General features: G+C 37.6%; 2 protein-coding genes across 2 annotated transcripts in view; both read right to left on the bottom strand.

Annotated features, from left to right (window-relative positions):
• trim3a (tripartite motif containing 3a) overlaps nt 1-9896 on the bottom strand; it is a 31589-nt gene extending 21693 nt beyond the window's left edge. Inside the window, exon 1 of the mRNA XM_067366425.1 lies at nt 8839-9896. The gene's annotated coding sequence lies outside the window, so the exon portion shown is untranslated. The remainder of the gene's footprint in view (nt 1-8838) is intronic.
• A 226-nt stretch (nt 9897-10122) lies between these two features.
• fhdc4 (FH2 domain containing 4) overlaps nt 10123-22180 on the bottom strand; it is a 16251-nt gene continuing 4193 nt past the window's right edge. Inside the window, exons 4-12 of the mRNA XM_067365364.1 lie at nt 19844-19946; nt 19604-19689; nt 19295-19395; nt 18919-18989; nt 18666-18773; nt 18492-18562; nt 17864-17981; nt 16822-16986; nt 10123-13513 (exon numbers count right to left, since the gene is read on the bottom strand). Of these exons, the coding sequence (XP_067221465.1) occupies nt 12440-13513; nt 16822-16986; nt 17864-17981; nt 18492-18562; nt 18666-18773; nt 18919-18989; nt 19295-19395; nt 19604-19689; nt 19844-19946 (1897 nt within the window). The 3' untranslated portion in view covers nt 10123-12439. The remainder of the gene's footprint in view (nt 13514-16821; nt 16987-17863; nt 17982-18491; nt 18563-18665; nt 18774-18918; nt 18990-19294; nt 19396-19603; nt 19690-19843; nt 19947-22180) is intronic.

The following is a 22180-nucleotide window of genomic DNA, read 5'->3' as shown; positions in this document are numbered from 1 at the left end:
AAATATAAACTTGTGGCAATAAGCCATATTATGTGATACTCTCATCTAATCCCTCTCACACTGTGTTAAAAGCTTAATGACCCCCCGCAGCCAAAACCTCCATGAACAGTCTGGATCAGATACTCTGAAAACAACAGAGTATTCAAACTCTCTCTCACAAATCCAGACTTGAAGAAAAATGTTTTCCCTTAGTAAAGATATTTACTAAGGGATATCGCGCTCTGACAACGGCAGTGATGTCTCACGCTTATACTTCAATGAGCGCGATCAGACCTTACTAAACGAGTGCTGAACGCAGTTGGACATAGTGGTGTTTTAGAGGTAAAAAATGATATAAATACTGTTCGGTTTCTCTCACAAACCAATCGTTTCGTGTCTTAGGACATCAATGTGCCGTCACGAGCCGCAGGGTTTAATTTGGACTTGTCTAAGCAAGTTTTATTCACTGTTATTGTAGAAGTTCCCATCCACTCGCATTATTTGACTGACAGACGGCAACGGTTGGAGTTAAAAATCATAATTTGTGTTCTACTGAAGAAACAAAGTCACCTACATCTTGGATGCACTGGGGGCCCTTTAAATTGTTTAATTAAGGATGATACATGCTAGTTTACATGACAGAGCTCAAGATAAATCTTTTCATTATACTGGAGCTGCCAGTTTACAGTGTTTCAAATTATTATTAACAGCAAGCACAAACTATGCAAAAGCGGCAGCCCTTCCAGCACACCTAGTGTCTGAATTCACTCACTTCAAGTGGACTATATTAGTGGATTAAAGTAGGGAATAGTGAATGAGGGTATAGGGGGCGATTGCGAACACAGCATTCGTCAACTAAGGAAGACAGGAACTGGGAACTAAACCAAAACAGAACACAAACCTGACAATTAGTTTTGTGATCCCACCATCTTCCACAATTTCACACAGAACGTCAAGACTGTGATACATTTTTTTTTTAGGGATCTTTGATGAATCGTTTTTTATCCTGGCTTTACATTGGGATAGAGAGTTCATATATACCACTCAGTGAACCTTTACCTCAAACTACACAAATCTTTCTTTAGATGTCCCACATAGCTACAGAGTAATGAGGACAAACACAATGAAAAACAAAATATTGCAAGTACAGCAGACAGTACCTTCTACAGCAGACAGTACAGACCCCACCATGCAGTGATTTATGATTTCCTGCTGAATGCATCTCATTTATAGTCTGCATTCTGTGCTAGCATAAATATTCAACAGTAACAGCCATTGTGAAATACTCATCATTTGAAAGTGGCTTAGGATAAAAAAACTTAATTAAAAAAAAAAAAAAAAAAAAAAAAGATATAGGTTTTGTTTTGTCAGTATTATTTTGTATAATGCAACATCTCCACAGGCTAATATTAAAAATAATATTCATAACAGAATAAAGGTGGATATACTTAAACTGAATATCATAAGGTTAAGGGCCTTTAACATATTTATTTCTTAATGCCCAATTCTAAGATCTTTTCTCAGCAGGGATGGCGTTTAATAGGATTGTAACGCTGACTTACATTAAAAAACAAAAAACAAAAAAAAACAGTCTGGGTTTAATCTGCCTGGGACAGAGACCGCCCCCGCCACCAACAGCTCACCGAAATAATAAAGTGCCCGTTTAGGACAATAGAGCTCAGTGGATAGTCCAAGACTGCATCATTTCCATAAATTTCACTTTCTGGCAATTAGTAAACATTAGTGAAGGCACTCAGCAAGACAGCATGTGACTCTTTCCATTACCTGTGTCTAATTGCAGGATATTGCACGCAGCAGGCAATAAGCAATTTATCGCAGGGCTGCAGAAAACAATTACAAAAGACCCTCGACACAAGGTCTTCAGAGTGTGCCTTCAATACAGATATCCACATGTTAGGACTTTTAAGAAGCCTATGACATCTAAAGACCAAGAGGAATCAGTTGCACAGATTTATTCCATATAACCAGGCTGATCTTGCATGCTGAGAGTTGCGTAAGCGGCATTTACAGTGTTATGTCTGGGGAGATGCCATGAGTCACAGAGCACTAACAGAAGTGATGCATCCATGGTTCTTTATCCTTATATGTCTGGTTTGAACTGCAGACGTGGGCCGGACAGTTACTTTCTGTTACTTCCAGACACTGGATCAACATCCGGTGTTTACATCCATGAATAATGAACAAATACAAAAGTCTTTTAATGCAGACGCTGACTGTGGATTTGAAATTGCATGATATATTTCACAGTTGGACTATGAGCAATAATGATCTTGCATAGTTTTATTGTTCTTGCTGTATAAATATGTAAGATCAAAGTTCAAGGCCTAGTGTTTAACAATTGAGTGTGCAATTCCACTGCTTAAAGGGACAGTTGAACAGTTCACCCCTTTCTCTCCTTATGGAGGACATGTAAAAAATCTTTACACAGCTTTCTTCTATACAACAGTGCACAGTGTCTGTCAAGCTTCAAAAAGGCACAGCGTAAAAGTGGTCCACGTGACTCTATATTTCAAGTCTTTTAAAGCCATATGATAACTCAAGATCTGCTTGGATAGAATCACTGAGTTGAACACAAGAACTGGATCAATTACATTTGAAAATAAATCATTCTTTTGGGTTGGTTCTTTTCCATGAATTGTTGATCCAATTCACAAGTTGGACTGAAAATTTGGTTGAATTCAAGAACCAGACTCGGGCTGCAAGTAGATCACTGAAAATATTGGCACCAATTGTGTATGCAATCAGCTTAGGCTTACAATGCTTCAGGAAAATGCATCAATGAATCGTTCAGTCTGATTTGTGACCTCAATGCTAAATAAACAGTTCAACCAAACGAAACAATTCAAATTATGGCACTTTTCCACTGCATGGTACGGTTCGATATGGCTCGATACGCATCCGACGGCTCGGTATGTAACGTTACGGCTCGCTTAAATACCTCGGTTGAGGTTCCAAGCAAGCTGTACCGATACTAAATGTAACATGTATAAACAACGGCGATCACTGATTGGTCAGAGAGAATCGTCACTACCAGTATCACTGGATTTGAAACTCGAGACACCAAACCCGATAGATTTAAATAGTCAGTAACAGCCACCGCACTATAATTTGTTAGTGAAACGACTTGCTTTAAAAGACTGTCGTGCACAACTTAAAAAAATAAATTGCTGTATCGTGGTCAGTAGACGAGGTGCACACTCGTTTGTAGGCAAGGAGCGGATATACAGCAGAAGAGGCGGCGCAACTATAATGATCAGTCTATAATCCCACCCACTTTGAAGCGGTACTAACTGCAATGGAAAAGCAAACCAAATTAAAGCGAGCCGAGCCGGGCCACGCCATGCCGTACCAACCCGAGTAGTGCCACGCACTGGAAAAGCGCCGTTATTGTTGTCAAAAGTACCGACTTTGGTACCATGTCGATACTGAAATTTTAAAAATGTGACGATACCAGAATTTCTGGTATTATCGCATTTCTAAAATTCCAGTACCGATTTGGAACCAAAGTGGGTACTTTGAAAGTGAAAGTGAAAGTGAAGTGACATGTGGCCAAGTATGGTGACCCATACTAGGAATTTGTGCTCTGCATTTAACCCATCCAAGTGCACACACACAGCAGTGAACACACACACCGTGAACACACACCCGGAGCAGTGGGCAGCCATTGCTGCGGCGCCCGGGGAGCAGTTGGGGGTACGGTGCCTTGCTCAAGGGTCTCACCTCAGTCGTGGTATTGAAGGTGAGGAGAACGCTGGACATTCACTCCCCTCACCGACAATCCCTGCCGGACCTGAGACTCGAACCCATGACCTTTGGGTTACAAGTCCGACTCTCTATCCATTAGGCCACGACTGCCCCCTTTTGACAACACTAATTCAAATAAATGATTAATTTGCACATCTGACTAATCCAGTTCAAGTTCAACTCACCGACTCACCAATTCAGGTAAAACACCTTTATGTTTTATGTTATCTTTTTATGACATAAAGGTTACACTTTATTTTAAGGTGTCAGTATTACAGTGTAATTATACATTTAAGTACTGAGTAATAATAATTAACTGCATGTACTTACTATAAGTTTAGGGTTAAGGTGAGGGTTTGGTTTAGGGTTTATTGCATTTAATTATGCATAATTTCTAGTTATTAATACAGTAACTACATGTAACATGTGTAACAATGACATTGTAAAATAAATTGTTACCGACATAAGTAAATAGTGACTAAACTAATACTATTTACTTGTCACATTAATCAAGAAAGGCTGCTAGAGGAAGCTAGTGTGAAAGTAGATGAATTGAAATGCAACCTGTAATGCAATCCACTTCTAATCAGTGTCAAAATAAACACTGAGTGGCTTTTTCTGACAATAATGTCAGCATATAATACAGTTCTTCTGGCAAACTAACAATCATGGTTGGAACAGAGGAGGTTGATAACATCAACTCTGATCTCTATCCACACACAACCAAGAGCACATCTCATCACAGCCGAGACAGTTCATTAATGTCTTAACACATCTGATCCTGACTAACCAAAGCGTGCTGTTATGAGGCATAAAGACATGGCTGTCCTGCCGCTGCGGTGGCCCAGATGCCAAGTCCATTGAGAGATGCTTGGCTCCTGTTCAGCCTAATGAAAGCCTTGTCTGCTGTGCCACACAGCTCCCTGCATCTTTTAAACCAGATGGATGAATCTGTCCATTCCTATATCAGTTACTCCATATCATTTACCCAAGGATTATTCAACGCCACATTGACTCATTAATACACTTTAACAGAAGAAGGATGAAAACGGTGCCATTTGTCTTTTGGTAAATGACACAAGATGCTGAGGCAAAGGCAAATTGTTGCAGTACAAGTTAGGCCACGTTTTCCAAAGCAGTCATTAGTCACACTATGTAACCTTGTGTTACTGTCCACCAGCAGGGTGGTGAGGTCATCTGGACACTCTCTGTGTATCTGCTGTAACTTATAGCATGATGAATTAGTATTAGTTATAAATAAATGTATTTATTTACTTATTTAAATAATTTATGCATTAAATATGATATTGCATGATACATTATAGGATATCATTTTAATTTAGAATTTTATTTTACTGATATTTGGGTCATTGATGAATAAGGTTTTTAAAAGTGTAAAAATGCATAATGGAGATATAATTAATTTTGAAGATTTATTAAGTGTTAACAATTAGATTGTGGTTCTTATAACCAATTAACATCGCTTTTTTACAAAAAAAGTCATTCGGTTTAACCAAAATTTCAGTTTTACCGAATAACACTGACGATATTTTCAAACAAAGCTAACAGGCTGATATCTAGCTAGCTAGCACAAGGACAATCAAACATTTTATATTTAGTACAAGTTTTTAAAGTATTACAACATTTTCCATGTTTTATAGCAGTTACCGAATTACCTGATGATTCGGGACTTGCGTATGAGTGAAAACATTAATTTTTCAAATAGTTAAAAGAGAGTTAGTTACTTTGCTTCACAACCTTTGCAGGTTTCTGAATGATGTCACATCCTGTCACATGATACTGACGCATGACTTGATCCAAAATGGACCCTTTATATTGATTACTCTGAATGACATCAATGAAATTGATTTTTCCGGACATTATTTCTTATAACAAAGCAATGACTTCTATACATAATTTTCATACAATTTTGCACTATGCTGATATATGATGTTATAAAATCATTCCAGAATAAAAAATATATACATTTATTACATTTTAAGATATTTGAATCAGTAATGAAATAGCTGTATTGGCTTTTGGACGGTTAAACCGAATGACCTTTTGACACTTCAGAATCTTTAAAATACCTTTATATGAAGCAAAATATAATTTAAATCTTTTGGATTCAATAAAAGTGATCTAGTTGTACTACATTACATACTTTGGATGTCATATTTTTGTTTTTTTATTATTATTAAGGCCTTTGGACAAAAACAATCATGTCATATCATATCATGTCTTTGACCCATTTACATTTTTCAACTAAACTGGTTGTTTCTAGTATGATATCGCATGATACATTAAATATGACATAATTTTAATGAATTTATTTTTATTTTTTACTGATATATTTACACTTTTCAACTAAATTTCTTATGTAATTAAAAAACAATAGTCTTTGCGAGTAAAAGAATAGAATATTATTTGAACAAATTACTTTTTTTTTGTAACAGTCAAGTGAGAACAGCATAGCATTTAAAAACAGTAGGTCAAAATACATTTACAACTATTTAGATCACAAACTAAATGCGCATAAATATGAAAGACATGCATATATTAGATTTTTGATATATTTTTTATTTATTTTTGTAATCCAATGATTACTTAGCTCTTAGTCAGACAAAGAAAAAAAGAAAAGAAATGAAACATTAATGAAAAGTCAGTCAGACGTAACTCCAATACGATGTTGACAATCGATCTGAAAACTATTTTAATGCCTGCGAAAAAAGTCTTAAAATGTCTCTTTACTTTGATTGCATAGGGTAAGAGGAAGAGAAAAAAGAAAAAAGAAGAAGAATAGAGACATGTCCAATAAAATCAATCTCACACTACCTAGACAAATCTAGTCAGCCTGATTGGATTCATTGTGATGCATGAGTGAACACACACACACACACACACACACACACACACACACACACACAGAAATACACAAACTGCAAGGTCAAAACATTCCAGACCACCAAGCGCCGCCCAGCCCCGTCACCTCGATGACAGGACTGCAGAGTATACCGTCACTCACACGAAGACGTGATTCCCGCACATTGATTCACCTGGAACGAGTCGCTGTCTGTCTGTATGCTTTGCTTAACATCAACCTGACAGCATCTGTCCAGCACAAACAAAGCCAACACCAGCCTTCACCAAACCCTGTCCAGAAACTCAACATGACAGGACAAGCATAATATTGACTTCTCCATAGCTATGCTTCTGGTCGGATAAAATGCACCATCAACAGCGACTGATCTCATTTTATTGCAATTATTATGATCAACACCACCTGTTATCTTCATCACAGTCTAGTTATAGTGTAGTGTCTCACTGTTGCCTGGCTCAGGATTCACCAGCATTTATAAAGCAAACAACAAAAGGTCACTGAATGTGCATTAACATCCTACTCAGAGATTCTCACGGCACTGCAGCAAAACATTTCTACATGTCAGTGATAATGCAGTTAGATAATGCATAATCTGTAGCTGTGGAAAAATGCTGGTGTAAAGACTACACTTTCATCCTTCTTCTCAAACAGATGAAGACAGGAACAGCTGAGCATTTAATGTGCCAAAGCAGGCAACAACTGTTATATTGAGCAGACGGGCTGGCACAACTTTCTCAAGACTACTTTCTCTACTTTATTTTACTAGAATCCCACTTTACATACAGTAGGTATTTCTTGATGCAAAAGAAGGCACAGAAAACAAGCATAATGTCGAAGGGTTTCGGAAATTTCAACTCTCCATGTGGTTTAACATTAAACTAGTAGCTCCTTGGAAGCTGGAATCACAATTTCTAATTTAACTTAAGGCATTTCCAGGTATTTAAGTGTTTCCAGTAGCCATTTTCTCTCATTAAGTAGTTTTTGAGAGGACTTATATTCATTCATTGACACACTTATCTGATGACTGTATAGTGAACAACAGTAGTCTGCCTTTCAGTCTATGGACTACAAATCAACATGATTGACTAGAGAAAACATTAAATAGGATGTAATTTTAATTGCAGCATATGTTAACAACACAACATGGCAACCTGTTCAGCAAAATTATACCGCATTTGTTATCCAACACATTTTAAAACAACCCCACTTAAGTCTTGAACTGCTTTCACACCAAATGAAATATTTATCATGCCTTTTACTCACATTGATAAACTGCAAGTAAAATATGGAGCACTAAAAAAAGGCTTAAATCTTGCCCATTTTGCTAGTGAAATTCATGCATGTGCAATGATGCATGATGGAGGAAATTGCCTGAAAAAAAAAAACCTTTAAAAGCTATTTAAGACATATTTTTCATTGAACACAAATGCTGCAGAGACAATGACCATTTTACTCAGTAGCATCTGACTAGAAAAAGATTACACTAAATGTAAAAATCATGTTCCAATATTCCTTATGGAAACATCCAACTTTGTCTTAATCAATTGGTGTCAACATATAAAATCACAAATTTTAATAATAATTATTAAAAACAAGAATCAGTTTTACAATGGTTTTGGGGCACTTAAAACCTTAAAACAATCAGAATTAGTCATAGAAAAAAAGAAAAAAAAGAAAGAAAAACAATACTGCCAATCTAAGACATGCAGTGTGATTTACAATATCACACAAGTCATATACTGCACCTAATTTGGATGATTCATCATCAGAAGGCCTTATAAACTTTACAAAATGTACTTTCTTGAGAAAAAAAGATGTCTATACAGGAGTGATTCACAGCAGTAGCAATAAAGGGAGCAAATAATATGTGATGGGATGACATTCATTCTGCATACACGGTAAAACAATGGAATATGAAACAATCACAGTGACTGAAAAACTCGTTGACCTAAAGCACAGCCCCATGACATAAAGGGGAATCTACATCCTGCAGATATTTTAAGACTTCCTCACATCCTCGGAGATGGTGGACACTGAAACACTGTGGGGAACATTTACAAAGAACGGGCTGATTTCAGCAGTCAAGTCAACGAGATGCGTGTCTCCAGTACAAATGTCAATGAATTATTCAACATATGTATCAGCGCATTCACCGCAATGACAAAATGAGTCTAATTTGGGAAGAGGCGACGGTAAGAAACTAGTACACTCACGTGAAATTTGGGCCGGATTTAGAGAGGAGTCAGCATGAATAACGGGAGAAATCGTTTTTCATTGTCAATGTCCGATAAATAATCCGGGTTTTTACGGTTTTTCATGAAAAACTGCAGTCCTTTTCTCCGAATGGGAGAGTCGGCAAGGAGGAGACGGTGAAGGGAGATTGTGGGCGTGAGCGTATGCAAGAGGTGTTCGCTCATTGGCCAGTACTGGAATGGGAGGAGCTATGATAGCCAATAAGAGCTGGTATTTTGGAATATGTAATTATTTAAAATGTATCTGAAAAGGGGTGATTCACTGGCAGCGGCGCTTTTGGTGAATCGAATCTTTTGAATCTGTTGACTGAAAAGATTTGTTCAGATTCGTTAACTGATTTCCCTGTAACTCTGCTGAACTTTTTAACGAATAAAATAAAATATGCGTGTCTATAAATCAACTAAAAGACAGTGAATGATGTCCAGCACCTAATTTGGATGATTCATCATCAGAAGTCCATTATAAACTTGACAAAACTTGTCCAAACTCAAAAGTGAGTTGAGACTGTCTAGAAAGATATTTTTTAGTCCTTTAACTGTTGGGCTTCTCTTTTACCAAGGTGTAAAGGACGAAAAGTTGGTGACTCGATTAAAAAGGAACGAAAAAAAGAGAGATTCAGTGCGTGGAAGTGAACCAAAACGATTTGTTCACTTGAAAGATTCATTTAAAAATAACGATTCGTCCACGAACGAAAGGTCAGTCCACTGTGATGCACTGCAACAACTATTCAAAGAAACAGATTAATAACTGCCTCTCATGACTGGTTTAAGCATACTCTTTATCTGCAGCAGGTGAGTTAAATACATTTACTATAAATAAAGTAAATAAATAAAAATAACGAATAGCAGTCATATTGCAACACTAATTAATTCCAAAGGGGAGGAAACATCTTCATACACACCCTAGAAAGACATCTTCAAAAGGGAAAACATCTGGTGCTCTTCTTTCTTAAACCCAGTTCTACCGAAAAGATTTTTATTACAAGGTTCAGTCAGTCCATGACCTAAGATGATATGAGTGAAAGTACGGCAGTTTGGGGTGGGGATGTGAGGCTACATAGTGCAAGGGTTGGGCTTTGTTTACAGTGGGGTGGGGGAGGTAAGACTGTTCTTGGGCTTTCATTATGAAGGTGGTGGTTGCTATGGAGACTGCATCCAGCCCAAGGCAGCCAGATGGCAGAGGCAGACTGTCTCTCCCGAGCCACGTCAGCAGACGGTACATTAAGACATAGACTGAACATTATTACACATTTGCTCATCATATTGTGTGCTCTGCCAAAAAAAAAAAAGCTGATAAAGTGTGATGAAAATGAGAATACTATTGATTTTATATGGTACTTCCAACCAATATATTAAATAATAGTTAATTTGTGTTTTATATAATAATAATAATAATAAATAAAAATGTTTTTATTTTTTATAGTGAAATAGATATCATTCCATCATTTCTCTTATTAAATTTACAAACTGTTTATTACAATGTATTCAAAGAAATACATCTCTAAACAATTAATGGTAAGTGTCTGAAATAAACAGCATTTAGACATGCACTGTAACAGCATGAAATCAAACATATTACTCTACGCTCCTTTTTTAAGAGACTAAAAGCTGTCCAACACATTCTGATAAGCCATTTTCAGGATCATCTGTACTATAACCATAGCATGTTGTGACATTCAATCAGGGCTTGACCCTTTATTCTCAGTTCTTTGAGACTGATGATGATAATTCACTCACCCAAACTCTCCCTTCCCCCAAATCTCCACCCCGACAGGGTCTCAGGCTGTCTAGAAAGCACTTAGACCACCTAAAGCAGACCTATCGGGAGCCTATGACGTTATCTATTCTCCCTAACTAAGCCTTCAATGTCTTTATCATGGATAAGCCCATTTAGCTTTTCATTGTCCCTCATTATTCCAGAAGCTCAGCGGGCAAAAAAAACATGAAATACCATGTATAACTGCATCAAGTAGCACAGGAGATGTTGTTGAGGTCAAGCATAACTATGTAACACAAAAAAGATAAATAATTCTTGCCTAAAAACAGGACAAATTACATAATATAAATATGCACTTAAGCATCTTAGTGTGTGAGCAACTCCTAACTGGAACATGGTCTCTAAATTTTCATGAAATCTCATATTGAGAATCAAAAGCAGAGGTTTTATCAAATAAAAGGCCTTCTTTCATTTCTGGAGCAGTGAAAACCACAAATTACATGAGCTCTCTATTCCACATTTTCATCATGTAGGCGAGTGCTTTGATCCGTAGATTGGTCTGTCATAGGAAGCCTACAATGACCATTCAGAGACCATTAGAAACATGATGTGGTGCAAGCTAGGGTATTGGATAAATATAATAATTATTATTAAACATTAAATTATTCATCAAACAAGAATTTGTGATTTTATGTGGTGCATTACAACCACATCTACCAACTTGTATTTTGATTGGTCAGTATATAATCTGAATTTAGAGAATAATTACTCATAGTCACAGTCAGTTAATTTTTGCAGGTACAGAAATGTCATGGGAAATGTCTCGCCATGGAAATGTAATGCCATGTACTGCCCCCTTGTGTTAAACAAAGAGCATTGCAGGTAAAATATGTCATTTTCTACTGATCTTAACACTCGCCCTGCGTTCCAATGTCCATACTATCCATCCTAAATAGTATGTGAGATTAAAATAAGTGTGTCCCAAAGCATAGTATGTTGAAAAGAGTATGCCAAAAGTCCCCGGATGGTCTACTATTTCCGGTAGATTTTTGAAGTGTGGATCCGTGCACACTATAAAGGCTAATATTGCCCACAAACCATTGCGCATTGGACGAGGATTCAGTTCAGAACTACAAACACGAGTAAAAAGTGTTAAAAAACTACAAAACATGGCGGATACGCGCGATCGACGCTGAGAGATTTGAGTGACTAATAATCAGTTTAACCTGATAGAAAATATATATTTAATGTTACCCGTGTTATTTTTTCATCTGCAAATACCAATGTGGACTTTTATAAAGATCCGAATGGCCATTAACTTTTAAATGCATCATTATGCATTAATATGAGGAGAGTTCTCCTCATGAAAGACCCGCGACTGCAGATCAACGTGCTGCATTTCTCTCCGATACGGTAGGAAATTAACTAAATGAAATGTGGAGGATGTAAGATGATTGACAGGGCAGTTTACGGTGACTGGATGCGACAGAGAGAATTGACGCGATTGTATGACGTGTTAGTATGTCCCAAAGCTTGTCTACTCTTTTGCTACACACTCAAAAGTAAGTACTTTTTGTTCACAGAAAGAGTACATACTTTTAGGGCGTAGTATAAGTAGGCGAATTGGAACGCAGCATATATTTAATTATATTCATTGTGTTTTTTGGATGAAGTGTAATTGCATGTGCGTTATTTATAGAAAACGTGAAAATAAATGTCCATTGACTGTTTTAACAAGCAAACAATGACAAAGCACCAAGCTTGTTTTCCATAACTGTAGCATGCCACTCAGCGTGAATGTCCGAATAAATAGAGAGCAAAGTTTTTTTTTTCTTTTTCTTCAAATCATGGGTCCACACTGTCAGAATCAAGCTCTTTTGATTTGTCTTTTTCACGCCAACGCTTAAATAAAGACATAAAGCTGAAGCCCTCTTTAGCGCTTTTAAATGATATTGTTTGGCTGTTTCTCTTGCCAGTACCCAATTGCAAACTAGGTACCATCTCTTCAGTCTTTGCTTCTGGCTCGGCTGATTGTGACTGTGATAAATCAACTGATTGTGATTCCTCTTCAGAATTAAGTGGCTTTGCTTCTGAATCTTTAACAGTCTTTGAAGAGTTTTGTTGTATGGTGAGCATATTACAATCCACAGATTTCCCTTTTCCAATAACACCTATAGAGGGAGCTGGAGATGCATTGACATTACAGGGCACAAATATGTCCTCTTGGCTGGTATTTCCACAATTGGCCTCAGGAAGTGCGATTGTGTGCCGGCGATTGATGATCTGGCTGTTCTCCAGCAGAGGGCTGGATTTAGAAGTGTTTTCTTCTATGGCCATGATCAGCAGCTGTCTTCTGTCTTCCTGGAAGAACGTCTGCCTGGGAGACAGGATCGGGGACAGGGCTTCGCCGGATGAAATACTACTTCGACTGGACTGATATTGTAAAATTTTCCGTGACACCTCTCTCATATTCTGCACCTCCTTCTCGGTCTGGACATCTTCTTCCTCTTGCTCAGTGGATACGGAGACACGTTGATTGATTGGGGAATCTGTATTTTCCTGCATTGGGCTTGAGATTGTAATCTCTGGGTGATTGGGCGTCTCTTCAAAGCTCTCCTTGATCAAGGAGGATTGCTTGACACATTTGATCCATCTGTCCCTCTTAATCTCTTTGTTGTCATTGGGGTGGTTGTTCTCCTTCAAGATGGTCTCAGTTAGATTCCCCAGTGTGGGTGAACCGGTCCCGGCTCTACGGCGGGATTGCCGAGTGTTAAACCTCTGTAGGATGGACTCCAGAGCAACTCCTTCAATGTCTTTATCTCGTGAGGAGCAGGTGGCGGTGGAGCGTCGCTTTGCGGCAGTTTGAGTACGCTCTCGCTGCCTGCGCCTCACTTCCACCATGTCTCGTTCAAGGTTCTCCTATGGCAGAAAGATGATAGAGACTTGATTAATGTGATTCATGAAGCATTTTACCTGGTCAAGGAGGATAAACAATATTATTACAGAGGCCTGTGGCAGCCATTACTGAAAATATGACAAAAAACATATATATATATATTTTTTAATTGACAATATTTAAAAAATTAAAAAACAAGAACAAAATAATCATCTAAACAAAACAAAAAATCTAAAAAAAAATAAATAAAAAAAAAGTTAAAAAAATATTTCATATTTAATTATTTAATATATAATTTATAATTATCTATTTTAAAGAGGTTACATTTGCAATTATGCTCAAGTATTTTTTTCTTTAGGTTGATTGCCAAAATGACAGTGACCCTGATTCTTATGCTTACACATATTGGTATGGATGCAGCATCACTAGGGTTGCAAAATTCTGGGAATTTTTACAGTTGAAAACTTTCCATGGGAATTTTTTTATTCAACATTGATGCTTTTTTGTTGTTGAATGAAAGAACCGATTAAAGTTCTACTCACAAATAAATTTAAGTCAAAAATGTCATTTTTTTATTTGTATTAGTTTGCATGCATGTCTGTTTATGAACAAACAAAATGTTTATATGTATGTTTGTATATGATACCATTTGTATAAATTACCCCAAATTTCCCTTTAATTCCCTTATGTTCTTATTAAGTTTCCAACTTGGAATATTTCCAACATTTCCCAGCTTAACTTCCCATGGAAAAAAGTTTCTGGAAATTTACTGAAAATTTTTTCGCCCCTTTGCAACTCTAAGCATCACACAAAAGATTTTGGTAAAGTACACTACCGTTCAAAAGCTCTGTAAGAATTTTTGGTAACACTTTACAATAAGGTTTCAATATTAAAGTACTTTATTTATTTAAGTACTTTATTATTTTAGCATTTATTAATCTTAGTTCATGTTAATTACAACATTTACTAATACATTATTAAAATCAAATGTTGTATTTGTTAACATTAGTTAATGCACTGTAAACTACCATGAACAAACAATGAATAATAGTATTTTTATTAACTAACATTTACAAAGATTAATAAATCCTGTAACAAATGTATTGCTCATTGTTAGTTCATGTTAGTTAATACATTAACAAATGAACCTTATTGTAAAGTGTTACCGACTTTTTAATGTTTTTGAAAGTCTCTTGTGCTCACCAAAGCTGCATTTATTTGATCAAAAATACAGTAAAAACAGTAATACCATGAAATTTAAGTTTTAAAATGTAATTTATTCCTGTGATGACAAAGTTGTATTTTTAGCAGCCATTACTCCAGTCTTCAATGTCACATGATCCTTCAGAAATCATTCTTATAATCATTCTAATAATAACACTAATTTGGTGCACAAGAAGAATTTATTTGTCACGGTGGTTGTGTATAAATATGAAAGCAAGACGAAGAAGATCAGATCACAGGTTATTTTAATCCAACATTAGCAGGTACACAACTCTCACATAAAGACGAGATCTGACAAACACAGAACAGAACAGGGAGATTATATAAGGGAGCTAATGAGGGAGAATGTAATCAGGGAGAACAGAAATAGGTGTGGATAGTTAACTAATCAGGATACACACAATGAGGGCAAATGAACAGAACAAGACATGACAGAACTAAATGTAAACATAACAGTCCATAGGTGTGACAGTACATCCCCTCCCTGTAAGGCACGGCCTCGCGCCATAGATGGACCAACTGCGGAGGGAGGGAGGCTCAGGGGAGGACGAGGAGCAGGTGAAGGGTAGACAGGACAACAGGCAGATGACCCAACAGGAGACAGGAGGGACCAAGGCGGAGAAGATGGTGGGAGGAGCTAAGGAGACAGGAGGAACTTGGAGCAGTAGAAGTAAGGTGGGACCCAGACTGCAGCCAGGCAGGCTGCCCATTGTGGAGCCGATGGAGGGAGGAGCCATGGTAGAGGAAGGGCTGATGACACCAGGGCGGTGACTGACTAAGGCGGAGCAGGTGGAAGAGGAGACCAGGGTGTAGCCGGAATGCCGACGAGCCAAGGCGACGCTGAGGATCCGGCGGGACATGGCAATGCCAACGGCTCTGGCGACTGAGGCGCAGACGGGGATCCAGAAGTTCGCAGTGGAGCCGGAGCGACAGAGGACCAAGGTAAAGCTGGAGGGAGTGAGGAAGCCAACGGAGCCAGAGGGATGAAGGGACGAGGCGAAGCCAGGGGAGTGCAGTCCCGAGGTGAGGGCAGGCAGACGAATGACCAAGGCGAAGCCAGAGGGAGGAGGGAGCCCGGCGGAACTGGTGGACTGATGGACCACGGTGGAGATGAGGGAGGTTGGAGCCAAGTAGGAGCTAATGGACCGACAGGCCGAGGTGGATTCCTGGTCGCAGAGACCGGGGATCCACTGACCACGACGTAGCTGTAGACTGGCAGACACACGGCGAGCCCACATCACAGATGGTGGGCTGAGGGTGAGCAGAGGGGCTGACAGGAAGCGGATATGAGGAAGATAAATGGGTGTTGATGGGAGGAGGTGGGAGAGGGAGGCTGGGTGGCTGAGTTTGGGACTGGCTGGGAGTACCGAGGTGGTGTGCGCTGCCCACACACACACAATATAGTAACTCCCAGCATAGGGAGAGACACAGACATGGGTACGATCTCTATGATCGTGATGAGACAGACAAGCAGTTCAGATGATGATGGAAGACAAGTTACTTGAGAATAAAAATCTATTAAATAAATTTCCCCAATGAAACTCAAAAAGGACAGAATCCACATGCATATCTAATCACAGTCGAGAGTTTTCCAATCACAGGCATCAGACGCACGTCTCCACGCAGCAGATTGTTTGTGTATGTGATGGAGGGATTCCCGCCCCTGTTTTGACTCCTTTACACATTTTATAAGCTCTTCACGAGTTCCCAGCTGTCCAAAATACCATCGTATGCAGCCTACGCACACACAACAAGCGCATTTACCTCAATACACAGCATTGTTTTGGATGTTCGGTAAGTTCTGTCTCAATACGTCATAAAATCTGACCAATCAGGTTGTGAACATATACCTATGACTTTAGGTTCGGTATCTTTTGGTTCATTGATAAAATTTGCCAGTCTGAACGCTAATCAGACCAGGACTAAATGTTTTGTTTTTTTTCCCCTTTTTTGGTTCAGTGTGAATGCACTCTCAATGTGGTATCAGACTTTTGGACCCCACTGTGTATCATCTCAAAGATGTTTACAAAAGTAGTATTGATTTCATTAGGTTTTTTAAAAAAACCTGCTAAGATTACTTATAGCACCAATGTATGTTTAGAATTACCTGAACTGCTCGTTTGAACTTCTCACAGAAAGAGTAGAAAATGGAGCAACAGTCCTCTAGTTTGAACTGAGTGGGGTCCTCACAGAAATACTCTGCCACCGAATCACTCACAGCAGAAAGGGTCTTGAAGGCCTCCTCGGTCTCCTTTAACCTGGTTTCTGCATTCTAAAAAAGAATAAAAGAAAAGATAAATGGAAGAAACTATTCTGATTTTTTTTACTTCTTATTTAACACATTAAATTTCATGCAATCAGGGAAATGTACTGATATTGAAGTGCATGTCAGCCAGGGCCGGGGAGGAGGGGGCACCTCGGTCACTCTGCCCCCTCACCTCTTGTCGACTCCCACCCAGCCCTAGAGTGGGTGCCCTGGGAAGATTTCCTCTCGTAAGTATGAGATGGTGAGTGGATGGGTGTAGACTGTCAAATACATAACTGTTCTCATTTCCATTCGTTCTTAGCAAAAATATTTTTCGCTCAGGTTTCAGAGTGAAATAAGAATGGAATAGCATTTGCTTTATAATGATTTATAATAATCTTTGCCAATAATCTTTAAAAATATCAATAAAAATTAATCACTGCTGCTTTGTTTTCAGAGACAGATGCAGCTGTAACCTAAACATGTTATTTGTTTAGCTATGTTTTAAATGTAAAAAAAATAGACATTTAAATGGTCTACAGCAACAGAGCCGTCCACACAGGAGTGCGGGCAGTGTGCCTCTTTTAGCTTCAGATAATGATATCTACACTAGTAATGTACACTACTTAGACCCATCAATATTCAGAAACGTGGTGAAATAATAAACAGGTGCAGTTATTTTTTCACTTTCAAAAAATAACTGCACCTGTTTATTATTTCACCACCCCAACACCCCAACTCTTTGTGCACACTGGCACTCAACCTGATGTCAGCACTTCAATAGTCAATAGTCTCAATACCATGTTACTATACCGAAAGACTTTGAACAAAAAAAACTTGCATGCTCACATGCAGAGATAAACTAAATAGGTTATGAAGACTTGTGACATATAAAATGCCTCACCAGCAGAAAATCCCTCATCTGTTCTTCCAGATCTGGATGTTTACTAGCATTCTGTTTTGACACCTGGACTTTACTCACTTCCTTTTGGAAATCAGACTCAATTTCCTGTTTATGAATCCTGTATTGAGGAAGACAGACAATATATTTCACTCTTTTTGCATTATCAGTGCAGTTTAGTATTGAGCGCAATAACTGAACCTCTATTGAAAGATGCAAGTTTGAGTTCAAAACCTCAATAAATCATGATATTAGACTCCCAAGATATAAGAGGACATTACTAGAATTCCATATAAAAGTAACAGTACAGAGAATCACATATAAACACTTTGTTAAAATCAGTATTGTTAAGTAAAACTAAAAGTATTAAAAAGTGTTTTTATTAATTGAAATAAAGCTGAAACAAAATAAAATGACTAACTAAAATTAAAATCAAAACTGAAAACAGAAAAATAAAAGGCAATTCAAATGATTAGTAAGTACTAAAATATCACTGGTTAAAATGCTTCTTTTATTTTTAAAACTAGCTCCAGATGTTTGTAGTGTGTGTGTGCATTTTTATATTGAGCTATAGTTAAATTAATCAGATAACGTAAAATAATTATAGGGAAGTGACATTTTTGTGGCTTACCTTGCTGCATCTCCAATATGCTGTAGTTGCTCTGGGAACTTCAGCAGCGCTGCATCTATCTTCTGGGCTTGCTGTGGTAACAGACACATGAGAAAAGAATTAACATGGAAATAAAGCTCTGTGTCTTAATATGGCTCTGGCACCACACAATAAAATACTACACATCATTGCTACCATCACAACATAGTGCATGAGGTTCATTCCAGGCTTGTTAGCTTTGGTATCCGCTAGTTTGACAAGAGACGTTATCCGGAATCCCACCGCGCTGCCAGCGTACCCTCCCTGGTGGAAGTGGGGACAGAACGATTAGGATCTCATGACAGTATAAACACACACAAATGTGCAGTGCATTATGCTGTTTTGAGGTTAACCAACTTTAATCATTTTTAACAAGCGTAACAAGATACAGTGGCATGATTATACTCACAGAGTTCATGTAGTTGCCTGTCTTCAAGACCAGTCGAATGACTGAATGTAGATCAGCACATTCCAACAGCTCTGGAAATAATTCCAAACATGGATTAGGTGAAATAAAATAAATCAAACCTAGTCACATCTATGTAATTGCACTAATAACGTAATACAGTACTACCATGTTTTTAAACTTTTTTTAAGTTTCCTTGGAATCAAACCTATAAAGTTAGTCATGCTTTAACTAATTACATCATTATGAGAATCATTTAGTATAAAAAAATACATTTTTTGCTTTAAAAATGGGAACACCGCATGTTGACTTGTAGGAAATAGCAGACAGCCGTTTATGGTAATACTTAACAATAGGTAGTAAACTAGTTCAATCTTACCTTGTCCGGCAGCGGTCATGACCGCAATAGAGTGATTCACCTCATCCACAAAATGGGAGAATTCCTCTTTGAGTACTAAACTGTTCAACCGTTCCTCATAGCTAGAGGAAGAACATACAAATAAAAATAATTATGATGGCATATCCATATTTAGAATAACTTACAGCGACCTTTAAATGCACTGTCATAATTAATACCTGATGATGGAGATAAAACATGAGCAGTACTGTGCAAATTACTGTATGGAAACAGCTCTGTCTACAACCGTGTTAAGTGTGTATTTGTCTTTGTGTAGCTGTATACACCCACCAAGGAACTTTGACAAGTTGTGCCATGAACCGATCTGGTTCAGAAAGAGTTGCATAGTCTCCTTTAAAATCAAGAAGCTGACGCACCTGGCGAAATGAAGAAACATAATACACAGCAGTAAGCTTTTAGGTTTGTGATTCAGATGAAAGTGCTGCATAAAATATTCTTATTCTTATACTATCAAAACTTTGGAATTGCTCAATGTGTGTAACTAAGGCTCTAATCAAATATTACACCCACCTCTCCATCCTCTGGCAGTAGTTTGCACAACTCTTTCAATTTCCCAGTACCAAATCTTTCTCCTCTGCCATTGATAATGTCGTCAATCATTTCACTCACTGACCTGTGGTGAAAGTTAGAGCAAGATGTGATAAAATTATAGATCAGGACCACACTTTTTTTGAGGAGTTACAAAATCTCAAGATTTCCCAGAGATTCACTGGAAGTGGATTTCTGCCAATATCATATATAAATCCCCAGGCTTACTTATGAACTTTACGGAAAAAGCAAAAAAAAAAAAAAAAAAAAAAAAGTTTTATATGCATCATGTTTTTTATTTAATTTTATTTTGGGGGCATTTGTCATCATTTATTATGAAAGCTTGTTTCCACCACTGAATAAACAATAAAAAAGGTAATTGCGACTTTTTTTCACAATTTTAACTTTTTTTCACAATTGCGATTTATAAAGTCAGAATTGTGAGAGATAAACTCACAATTGTGAGTTATAAAGTTAGAATTGTGAGTTATAGTAAGAATTGTGAGATAAACTCACAGCTGTGAGATATAAACTCAGTTGCAAGTTATAAAGTTAGAATTGTGAGATATAAACTCGCAATTCTGAGAAATTTCCTCAGAATTGGACTTTATAACTTGCAATTGCACGTTAACAATTCTGAGAAAAGTTTATATCTCGCAATTCTGACTTTATAATATGCAACTGACCCTTCGCCAGGAGTTTGATTGACAAGCGATCTAACCAATCATAACACAGAATCCGCCATTTTGTCCGCGATGTATTTTTTCACTGCGTGTGGCGTGACAGCGCCATGGTTTTACGGAAAAAGCAAAAAAAAAAAGTTTTATATGCATCAGATTTTTATTTAATTTTATTTTGGGGGCATTGGTCATCATTTATTATGAAAGCTTGTTTCCACCACTGAATAAAAAATAAAAAAGGTAATTGCGACTTTTTATCTCACAATTCTGACTTTTTTCTCAATCGTGAAATATAAAGTCATAATTGCGGGATATAAACTCACAATTGCGATTTATAAAGTCAGAATTGCGAGTTATAAATTCAGAATTGCGAGAGATAAACTCACAATTGTGAGTTATAAAGTTAGAATTGTGAGTTATAGTAAGAATTGTGAGATCAACTCACAACTATGAGATATAAACTCAGTTGCAAGGTATAAAGTTAGAATTGTGAGATATAAACTCGCAATTCGGAGAAATTTCCTCAGAGTTTATATCTCGCAATTCTGACTTTATAACATGCAATTGACCCAGGAGTTTGATTGACAAGCGATCTAACCAATCACAACACAGAATTTGCCATTTTGTCCAACAAAGCAGTCAGAAATTAGAAGATTAACCTCGGTGGACTTGAACTTGAAAACTGGTGTGTATTGACGTCTTTCCACGTTTTAAACAACATTCCTTCATTCATTCAACATTCATTCATGTTTATTTGATGCTATAAATGAACTAGTAGGAAGAGATGGTCGGTTCACGAGCCGCTTGAACTGAGGCACTACAGCAATCTGTCACGACACATTAAAGAGCCACAAAACGTTTTTAATTGTTTGAATTTTGTAAATAATTACACAATTTAAAAGCTGGGACTTTGTTTAATGTCATAAATAACCTGCTCTGTCTTGTATGTCGACGTGTTGTCAGTGTCCTCTTTGCTCCGCAATGTATTTTTCACTGCCTGTGGTGTGACAGCGCCACGGCTTGTCAGACAAAGCAACAGTAACTAAGGGGGGCGGGTCTTTGTGAAGGGTCAATTGCTACTTTATATCACACAATTCTGACTTTATAACTTGCAATTGCGATTTTATATTTCTCAATTATGACTCTGTAACTCACAATTGCAACTTATATCTCGCAATTTTGAGAAAAAAAGTAAAAATTGTGAGATAAAAAGTCGCTAATCACCCTCATGTTGTTTCAAGCCTGTATGACATGAACACAAAATAAGAAAAGAAAAAAAAAACTTTTGAGGGAACAGAACAGAAACTGTTTGGTCATTCAGGTGTGGAACACCATGAAGGAGAGAGAATTATGACAGAATTGTATTTTTTGGGTGAACTCTCCCTTACTGTCTCCTATGCCAGTTTAATGTGCAACCACAACTATAAGATATTTGAAGGTTAATTTTCCAGCAGTGTAAACTCTCTGGTTCTGTGGCATGTCAACATTGCTCTGTTTGTTTGAGCAGCCAAACACGGCAACAATGACTCATCCAATGGCGTGAGTTTGGGGGTAGGACTACCCGTTTGTCCAACCAATGACAGCTGGGCGAATGTATGAGAAACTAGTTAGAAAACAATTAATACTTTCATCGCTAATA

The sequence above is a fragment of the Chanodichthys erythropterus genome, chromosome 17, assembly GCF_024489055.1.
Source record: "Chanodichthys erythropterus isolate Z2021 chromosome 17, ASM2448905v1, whole genome shotgun sequence".
NCBI classification, from domain to species: Eukaryota; Metazoa; Chordata; class Actinopteri; order Cypriniformes; family Xenocyprididae; genus Chanodichthys; species Chanodichthys erythropterus.
Note: the sequence above shows the minus strand (reverse complement) of the source record. Positions and strands in the feature narration are given on the sequence as shown.